Source organism: Nematolebias whitei, chromosome 14, assembly GCF_014905685.2.
Source record: "Nematolebias whitei isolate Nwh7 chromosome 14, NemWhi1, whole genome shotgun sequence".
Taxonomy (NCBI): domain Eukaryota; kingdom Metazoa; phylum Chordata; class Actinopteri; order Cyprinodontiformes; family Rivulidae; genus Nematolebias; species Nematolebias whitei.
This window is the reverse complement of record NC_056511.1, coordinates 29,591,337-29,601,484: the sequence shown is the minus strand read 5'-3', so window position 1 is coordinate 29,601,484 and position 10,148 is coordinate 29,591,337. Positions and strand designations below refer to the sequence as shown.

Here is a 10,148-nt window from a genome sequence, read left to right as displayed (position 1 = left end):
GGCATATATGTGCAGTTTGTTTCCTTTAGAGAAATCCTCAAAACTGAATCTAAAGTGCAGAACAACAGGCAAAAAGGTGGACTGTAGAATCCCATGTGTCTAAAACACAAGAGCACATTTTTTAAAAACGTACCCTGACGACTCAAAGTGTTTAGAGATCCAAAAAGCTGGGCCTGCTTGTGAAATCCTATGGTTAATGATGAAGCAGGAAGGACAGACCATTTATGGTCACTCACAGTAGGTATGACATAACATTGTCAAGGATTAGTTATGCAAGACCACAGATATATGTAATTAAAAGTTAATGTGTTGATTTAAAAAATAAAAATAAAATGTTTACTTATAAACAGCAATTATTTCTTCAAATGAATTTTAATAGGATGTCGAGTAACCTACCCAAAAAAAAAAAAAAAAAAAAAAGTGCAATCAATGACAGTCTTCCCTCTGAGGTGATAACCGTGCACATCATGGCTCAGCAGCAGCTCTCCTCATTTATTCCCGCTGCAGTTTAGTGTCGGCTCCGGTCAGGACTGCTGCGTTCAGTAGTATTATCATAGTGGTTTACAGAGTCCACGCCTGTCATTTCCCCACTGCACAACCACTAAGGCTCCAGTTCTCCTTGGTCACGCCTCTGCAGATTCAACATCAGCTCCACCCTACCAGTCTTCCAATCCACATCGCCAGCAGAGGCCGCTAAGGAGTCACAGGCTGCTGTTTGTGTCCTGCAGCTCCCAGGGTCTCTGCTATGATACCTGCTCAACAGGCCTCATCTGAACATCTCCAATCTAATCACACAAACAAGGTGAATCAAATTATGAAAATAAATAAATCTACTACCATCTAAATCACAATGCACAATAAAAGAGCATGCTGAAGACAAAGAGACAAACCTGGACATGAGGAGGGGCACCGAGGACAAATGTGATTGCGCAGGCTACGTCCTCAGCTTTCAAACACTAAAACAATGTGAGAAAAGTTGCTGTTAGAACAAAACAGTGACAAAAACTATATTTTTCAACAAAATTAAAAAGTGCTTACTTTTATACTCTCATAAACTGCAGCTGCTTTCTCTGGATTGCTGTTGTGGTGTCGAAAGGCAAACTCTGTCTCCACTACTCCAGGAGAAATACACTGCAAGGACAGATTACTTCTCAGAAGTTTGTTCAATTGTTCTGCAAAGCTGCACAAACAGTTCTGCACACACTCAGATGTTACCGGACTATTGGTTACCAACAGCGCAGGCCTTTGTGGCACCATGCTAGCAGCTTACTGTAGCTCTGATGTGAGTGTTTGCTTCTCTGAGCTCTTGCCGTATCCCCTCAGTCAGAGCAGTCACAGCATATTTAGTGGCACAGTAAAAATGCTCATCAGCACTTGGCACAACTCGGTGCCCGCTCATGCTGTAACAGAGAAACATGAGAAATATGAGAGAACTGCCTTTTTTTCTTCACTCAACTCTCAAATTAGTCATAAAAATAGATAATCCTTTTGTTCAGTTTTCTGTTGTTACTTTCTGTGCTTCAGTGCACTTGCTACTAAAGTCCCCCCTGGATTTTTTTTAACAAATCAACTTGGTCTAAAAAGTTGAATATAAACTTACTAACAAAAATGTACACACCCAGAGTGGAAGAAATGAACTGAAACTGAACATGTATGATAAGATGTGACTGTATTGAAATGATTATAAAATTAGACCACATAGATAATGGAGTCAGCATTAAAGCCACATCGTCTGTATGGTGTGGCACCCCCTCAGGCCTGAATATAAGCAGTGATTTTGTATAAATTCAACAAAGTTAAATCAGCTCCTCTGGACGGTTTCTTTATGTTGAAACGTTTTGTCTTTCATCCACAGGACTTCAGTCCAAGGAGCTGCAACAAACTCAGTCCCATAAGCAGCACACTCATACAGCGGACCAACCAGTTTGATGATGATAAGATGGTTTCTGGAGTCCACCCTCTCCCCCATCAACTCACCTGAGGCAGCCATGGCCAATGTGGTTCAAAACATCAAAGTTCATGCTCACTAATCCAGTTAAAAAAAAATCCAACAAAGTCAGAGGACCTGACTTACCGGTAACTTTGTTGGATTTTTTTTACCTGGATTATTGAGCATGAACTTTGAGATTTTATATAAAACTGTATACAGTTGTATTAACTCCTGTCAATCCACAGCTGATGTAACTGAACCTCAAGATCCGGTAGATCAACACTGGGTCAGAACTGATCGTGTTTGATCAGTGAAAGATAGGGGATCTGACTAGCCATGGATGTACTTCAACGTGTGTGAACACGTCTTGTTGAAAAGACAGCAACAGGTTACTGTCGATGTTACGTTAAGACGTGGACGCATAATATCACTGACAGTTCTGTGCCACCCTTGAATCACAACCAGAGGTAACCTGTAGTCGGACCCTGTGTCTCCCCACAACACAACAACAAAGTAACACCAGTGTGTCTCTCCACAACAGTGGCAGGGTTGTTTGTTTCCACTCTGCACCACCATCAACACACACAATGGTCAGCTCTGATGATGCATGACTAAGATTTATCACTATGCATGATACACCACCACTTGTCATCAGTCTATGCCTCCAAATTATGGCACCAGTCCAAGCCCAGACATTTCTGCTGCACCGTTAACATCCTAAGCATAGGATGGTCGAACTGTAGTCTGACTGGTGTAAGTCATCAAGATACAGTGCGTGATGGCAGGCTGTGTTGTAAAGACTCCAGTATATGTGGCTGAATGGCAGACACAGTCATGAGGTTTTGTAATGCTTGGTGTGCAATAGGACAAGCTTGCCTTAATAAAGTAAAGTGCAATGTGTTGTCATCATTGCATGTTCCCATAGAATTGCAAAATTAGTTCTCTGCATTTAACCCATCACACCTGGGATACACCCAGGTGGAGCAGTGGGCAGCTATGCAAGTGCCCAGGGAGCAATAGGGGATTAGGTGTCTTGCTCAGGGACACCACAACATGTGGGAATGGCTGGGGATTGAACCTGGGACTTTCCAGTCCCAAGTCAGCTGCCCATATGTTGGCTGTCTAGGGGGACTAAAACCTTTAAGATGTGTGTAAATGCTCTAATGAACCCATTGGTTCCAACACTGAACCATTGTGACATATGTGCATCCCGCATGCTGGATAATTGGACTATATGACCAAACCATGCCCATGCAAACTCCATCAATGCCAGTAATCCTGTCCAACTTGTGTATGAAGCATCCTCTGTGTCTGCTGAACTTCACTCAGCTTTGTCTGACTGTCAGGCACTACCGTAAATGCTTGATAATCCCATCCCTACATGTTTGATGCCAGTACTCTGTGGTGCATGTTGTCAACATAGTGCTACTTGCAAATTTTAATGTGTATATGGGCTGTAAATTGTGCCCAAAATTTACTGATTAAAGTAAAGCACTATCAATTTATAAACACAAATACAATAAATACAATTAACACTCAACTAGAAATATATATGGTCCATGGGAATCATTTAGTGCCAATAAGTTTGAAACCACCTTGAACAAACTGTACTTAAGAGTTATTGACTGCTTATACAGCTTACCTATTAATATTGATGATGTGGCCGTCATCCACATTCCTCTCCTTCATTGATCTGTAGGCCTCACGGGTGCAGATAGACAAGGCTAAGATATTCACCTGCAGAGGAAGAAAACTGCTGTCAGCTGCTTATGCATTAATCCTCAAAAGGAATAGACCAGTCATAAATTTAGTGATATGAAGTTTGATTTAAAAAACGTTTTTTAAAGTTTTTCAGGTGATTAAGCAGTGTCTGTTTAAATGCCTGATATTCACTTTGTTGGCATGTTAAACCACATGAACCTGTTGTTCCTGTCCAGCTTGTGGCCTCTAAGCTTCTCTTAGTGACACTGACAAATAGCAGGTTAATGCTGAGCGTGGTAGGAAGATAGAGGGAGGTGACCAAATAAGGTCAGCATACAGATTAAACACAAGCTAAAAATACATCACTGTGCACGTACAAGAGGGCTGCCATGACAACAGATGGGCGAGCATCAGAAATGCTGGACCCTGGAGACAAAGCCTGAGGAGTGTGTGTGTGTGTGTGTGTGTGGGGTGGGGGGGAGGGGTGTCTTGGGTGGTCAAGAGCTCAATGAATCAAAATGTTAAGTCTCAACAAGACAAATGGTGCTGGCTTTATTCAATTTGCCTCTGCTGTGCCAGAGCTTCTTGTTGGAGCCAATGAAGCTACTTGTGTGTGAGGAGAAAAGCAATGTGTGTGTGTGTGTGTGTGTGTGTGTGTGCGCGCGCGCGCCACCGAATTAGGCTTCAACTTTTGTTTCTCGAGTAAAAGGAGCTAAACAAACAAAAAACTTCCATTCACATCTCACTTTTCTGAGAAGAGCAGCCAGAAATTGAATATAACACACAAAGAAGCTTTAACCTTCCTTTTAACAAGGTAACACTTATCTTTTTCAGAAAGTTTAGACCTCAGTCAGTTATATCCATGTGTCTACATTCACTCACATCGATCATGTTCCTCCAGCCCTCGGTCTTTCCGCTGAGCAAAGGTTCACTGTGAGCCAGCCCAGCGTTGTTGATGCACACGTCCACTCCTTTGTGCAGCGTCTTGATAGCTGAGAACATGGACATAATCTCCTCTTCGTTGGACAGGTCACATTTGTAAGGAATCAGTGTGCCACTGTAGCCTGCACTCTGACATTCTGCTGCCAGCTTCTGAAAAACACAAAACCCAACAAACTGGAATTCATACATTCTGTTATAACATAAACACCAAACATTAAATAGCAAAAGTATGTATGTCACAGACAGGGCAATGCAAAATCTAGCAATGACCAATTTATACAGGTAGCACCATAATAAACACACCCTAAACCAGTGTAGTGAACTAGGCCTCCGATCAAAACCTGCCTCTGAAGACCTTCATGGGACAGGAACTGTTATTTCATTGATTTGAATCCAGAAATACAAATTAGCTCATTAAGAGACTTTCTAATTGTATCCTGAACTAATCAATTGAAAGAACACTCTCTTTTTTATATTATCATTACTATTTTACAATATCTTGATAATCAAAAGTGTGTTTAGTTCATACCATTTTTAAATGTTGAAGTGAACCACTCATTTTAAATCAACTGTGAAACAGTATTAATGATTTTTTTAATCCTCATTCAAATTAGAAATCAAGTTAAATGTCTATTTTACAAAGTAATTATGCATTTTTTGATCTCCTGTCTGAAATGAGAGAGTGATGTCGGTCAAAAGTCGGAGACAGTCAAGAAACCAGTTGTTAGAACAGGCTGTTGTGTTTTTAAAGCTCTCAGACAGTAAACAAGAGAACTGGCACCTGCGGTGTTTCTCACTTTGTCAAAACATTTCTCTGTCTGTTCCTAAACATTTCTGCCGTTTTCTCGACTTGTAAAAACCCTTTGACGTCACTAAAACCACACCCCTGTTGGTTCCTTCAACCAATCAGGACTTACTAAAAGTGACCGGAAGCAGAACTCTTTAAAAGTCGACACTTCCTAGAACTGTTGGTCCCTTTTAGTTCCGTTAGTTCCTCTGAGTTCTTCTGGAGTTCCTCTGAGTTTTTTGAGTTCTTCTGAGTCTCTTCTAAGTTTTTCTCAGACTCAGTCTTCTGAGTCGAGTTGGGACTATGGAGTCTTCCACATCTGAGTGGAACCTCTGACGGACTCACAGCTTGCTGTGGCATGACCCGGGAGATGAGCGTGTTTGTTGAACGGAGTACTACTTCGGACGATTCTCAGCCATCCTGAGGAGACGCTGAAAGGTAGCGTTGAAATGGAACTCCGTACCGGAGCTGACCTATCTTCTGCAAAGGTAACGAGTCGCTTCACTACTGAGTGTACCGGGGCTGAGCTGGGGTCGGATGAAGGGTGCCATTCCTAGTCAACACACTTTCCCTCATCCATCTTTTCTCTCCATTTAAACTCCTTCATTTCCCATCTTTAAACTTCTATCTTGCCAGTAATTAATCCAGATGCCTTCAGAAATGTCTGTTGTTTTTATTAAGTAAAACGTGCCAAGTTTTATTAATCAGAAGCAGATCAGTCTAATCAAGTGTACAATGTTTTGATGTTAAATTTTGATTCTGTTAATAAATGACCACATTTATTTTGATGGGTCACAGAAAATTAACGTCTCATGTCACGGATTAAACCATCTACGCACAGTACCTCTGTCACATATCTGTAAAGCTCGAAAAAGAGAGAACCCGTTATTAAAATATGACTGTAGTGTAGCTCTGAAGCTAATCGAGCCATTTTAGCACACTACACCAGCCACTAGGGAGCACAAGCCAGTATATCTCTTGTGCCAGTCCAAGTCCAGGTAAATGGTGAGGGTTGTGTCAGGAACAGCATCCGATGTAAAACACTTTAGCCAAAACTAATGTGCAAGTTCTTCTACGCAACATCATACTGGATTGGTCAAGGTCTGGGTTAACAACGACCACCACCAGTGCTGTTGACAAACAGGGTGACGGACGAACTTGTGTTACTGTTAAGACAAAGACTAAGAGGAGGGAGACAGAGGGAGAAGAGGAAAGTCAAGAATGTAAGACAGAGGGTGGCAAATCTACCCTAAATATGGGGACAATGACAGGCAAAGGTAGAGAGCTGGCTGACATTAAGCAGAGAAGGAAGGTAGATGTTTTATGTGTCCAAGAGACCAAGTGGAAGGGCAGCAAGGCTCACAGCATTGGAGCAGGGTTTAAACTGTTTTACCTTGATGTGGATAAAAAGAGAAATGTAGCAGGGTGGTCCTAAAGATGGACTTGAAGATGAAGTTATAGAAAGTATTCTCAGGGAGTAGAGTGGTGATCAGAGCAGACCTGAACGGAAATGTTGATGTAGGAAACAGAGAAGAAGATGGTAGGAAAGAAACCAGGAAAGACAGATGTAGTGGATTTAGCTAAGAGAATGGAAATGGCTGTAGTCAACACCTATTTGCAAAAGAGGGAGGAACATGAGTGACCTGTAGGAGTGAATGAAGGAGTAAAAGGAAGCCTGGTGGTGGAATAGTGAAGTGCAGGACGCCGTTCAAAGAAAGTTAGCAAAGAAGAAATATGACAGTGAGAGGACAGAAGAGAGGAAACAGGAATATAAGGAAATGTGACGTAGAGCAAAGATGGAGGTAGCAAAAGCAAAACAGAAGGCGCATGATAAGTTGTATGGAAGACTGGGCACTAAAGAGGGCGAAAAGAACTTGTACCGATTGGCGAGACAGAGGGATCAGGCTGAAAAAGATATAAGGCAGGTTAGGCTTGTTACAGATAGGAATGATAAGGTTTTAAAAAGTGAAAAGAATGTGACAGGAAGATGGAAGGAGATTTTTGAGGAGGTAAAAAATGAAGAAAAAGAGAAAGAAGAGTAGAGGTCATAGAAAGTGTGGACCAGGAAGTGGGAAACATTAGTGAGGAGGAAGTTCAGAAAGCTCTGAAAAGAATGAAGATGGGGAAGGCAGTAGGACCTGATGACATACCAGTGGAGGATTGGAAATGTCTTAGAGATGGCAGTGAGGTTTTTGACTCAAATATTCAATGGCATACAAACTAGATTCCAAAAAAGTTGGGACACTAAATAAATTGTGAATAAAAACTGAATGCAATGATGTGGAGATGGCAAATGTCAATATTTTATTGGTAATATAACATAGATGACAGATCAAAAGTTTAATCTGAGTAAATGTAACATTTTAAAGGAAAAATATGTTGATTAAAAATTTCACAGTGCCAACAAATCCCAAAAAAGTTGGGACAAGTAGCAATAAGTGGCTAGACAAAGGAAACTGAGCATACAACGAATAGCTGGAAGACCAATTAACACTAATTAGGTCAATTGACAACATGATTGGGTATAAAAAGAGCTTCTCAGAGTGTCAGTGTCTCTCAGAAGCCAAGATGGTAAGAGGATCACCAATTCCACCATTGTTGCGCAGAAAGATAGTGCAACAATACCAGAATGGTGTTACCCAGCGTAAAATAGCAAAGACTTTTAAGTTATCATCATCAACCGTGCATAACATCATCAAAAGATTCAGAGAATCTGAAACAATCGCTGTGCGTAAGGGTCAAGGCCTTAAAACTGTAATGGATGCTCATGATCTCCGGGCCCTTAAACGTCACTGCACCTCAAACAGGAATGCCACTGTCAAGGAAATAACAGACTGGGCTCAGGAATACTTCCAGAAAGCATTGTCAGTGAACACAATCCACCGTGCCATCCGCCGTTGCCAGCTGAAACTCTACAGTGCAAAGAGGAAGCCATTTCTAAGCAAGCTCCACAAGCTCAGACGTTCGCACTGGGCCAGGGGTCATTTAAAATGGAGTGTGGCAAAATGGAAGACTGTTCTGTGGTCAGATGAGTCGCGATTTGAAGTTCTTTATGTAACACTGGGACACCATGTCATCCGGACCAGAGAGGACAAGGATAGCCCAAGTTGTTATCAACGCTCCGTTCAGAAGCCTGCATCACTAATGGTATGGGGTTGCATGAGCGCTTGTGGCATGGGCAGCTTGCATGTCTGGAAAGGCACCATTAATGCAGAGAACTATGTTTAGGTTCTAGAACAACATATGCTCCCATCTAGATGTCATCTCTTTCAGGGAAGACTCTGCATTTGTCAACACGATAATGCCAGACCACATTTTGCAGCAATCACAACATCATGGCTACGTAGGAGAAGGATACAGGTACTGAAATGGCCAGCATGCAGTCCAGATCTTTCACCTAAAGGGAACATTTGGCGCATCATAAAGAGGAAGGTGCGACAAAGAAGGCCCAAAATGATTGAACCTCTTATGCCCCTTTTCCATTAGTACCGGTACGGGCCGACTGTACCCTACTTGGCCCGGTTCTGAGGCTTTTCCATTAGTACCGGTACTTAGCACCTGTTACTATTTTCAGTACCCTTGATTGGTCGGGGGCGAAGTCGGGGGCGGAGTCACTGGATCCTTCAGAAACTTTTCAAAACAATAATCCGCCATTTGCAATTTCTCGGACTGGAGCAGCGGCTGGACTTATTTTAAAGATTTTAAAAACAATACTGACAACATCTTGGTCTAATGCTGATGTGCTGGCATTTTTTGTGCTTGGTGGCCGACAACATAATTCAGAGCAAGCTGGATGGAGCTCTGCTGGTCTACCCCGATCCTCCCTCCAGAGCCTCGGAGCGCCAGGCCGGGCAGGGCGTCATCTCCCCGGCTCCAAGTTCAGCTGGTCACCGCGGATGTGCCGACTCAGAGGCTCGGGTTCCGGATATCAGCCTTGTATGTTCAGAGCTCCGCAGGTCACTGCGAAGCTGGAGATGGGGACTCGCAGAAGGTCGTTGCCTGACCCCGGCCGCGCGTAATCATGAAGGCTGAATCCCGATCCCACCCGGCAGCCAGGCGGACTGGACAGTCTGGAAAGGACGCTGGAAGCGATTTTTAAATAAAATAATATTTTGTTTTTATACAAAAAATGTTTTAAAAATTGCTGAAGCGATTTAAAAATGATTATTATTTTTTTACACGTAAAATGTTTTTTAAAATCGCTTCCACCGTTCGTCGCAGACCCGTCTCTGCCCGCCTGTCTGCGCGGGTCGAGCCTTCATGATTACGCGCGGCTGGGGTCTTGGAACGGCCTCTGTCAGTCACCAGCTGAGCTCGGAGCTGGGAAGATGAGCCTGCCCGTCCTGGCTCCGGAGGAGAGGATCAGTGAGACCAGCAGAGCGTTGAAGATTAAAAAAAAAAAAAAAATGGTGCCAGCTTCATCATGAAATCCTGTTTTCACTTTAATGACTGTTAACTCAGCTGAAAATCATAAAAAGACACAAAATTATTGGATCTCAGGAATATTTCCCTCAAACATGTTTAAAGAAAAGAGACGACCTTCAGTTCAACTTTATTTTAACCCACAAATGTACAAATCACAAAACAAGAACTTTAAAGCAAAGCTAAAAACAAAATGTATATATGTGAACAAGAAAGAAAACCACACATCTAAAATGAACATTAAAAGTAGACACAATGAGTGCAAATACATCAAATGATGATGAAAACCTATAAAAATTTAAATCTAATGTTTTTGTAGAATCTGGTTCATCAGAGTTTTAATTTATATACATATATATATATATA

General features: G+C 42.1%; 1 protein-coding gene across 1 annotated transcript in view; it reads right to left on the bottom strand.

The window, feature by feature from the left end:
* Window positions 1-389: 389 nt before the first annotated feature.
* Window positions 390-10,148, bottom strand: part of dhrs11a (dehydrogenase/reductase 11a) — a 57,039-nt gene continuing 47,280 nt past the window's right edge. The window contains exons 2-7 of the mRNA XM_037688029.1: window positions 4,514-4,723; window positions 3,573-3,667; window positions 1,271-1,400; window positions 1,039-1,131; window positions 891-956; window positions 390-785 (exon numbers count right to left, since the gene is read on the bottom strand). Of these exons, the coding sequence (XP_037543957.1) occupies window positions 744-785; window positions 891-956; window positions 1,039-1,131; window positions 1,271-1,400; window positions 3,573-3,667; window positions 4,514-4,723 (636 nt within the window). The 3' untranslated portion in view covers window positions 390-743. The remainder of the gene's footprint in view (window positions 786-890; window positions 957-1,038; window positions 1,132-1,270; window positions 1,401-3,572; window positions 3,668-4,513; window positions 4,724-10,148) is intronic.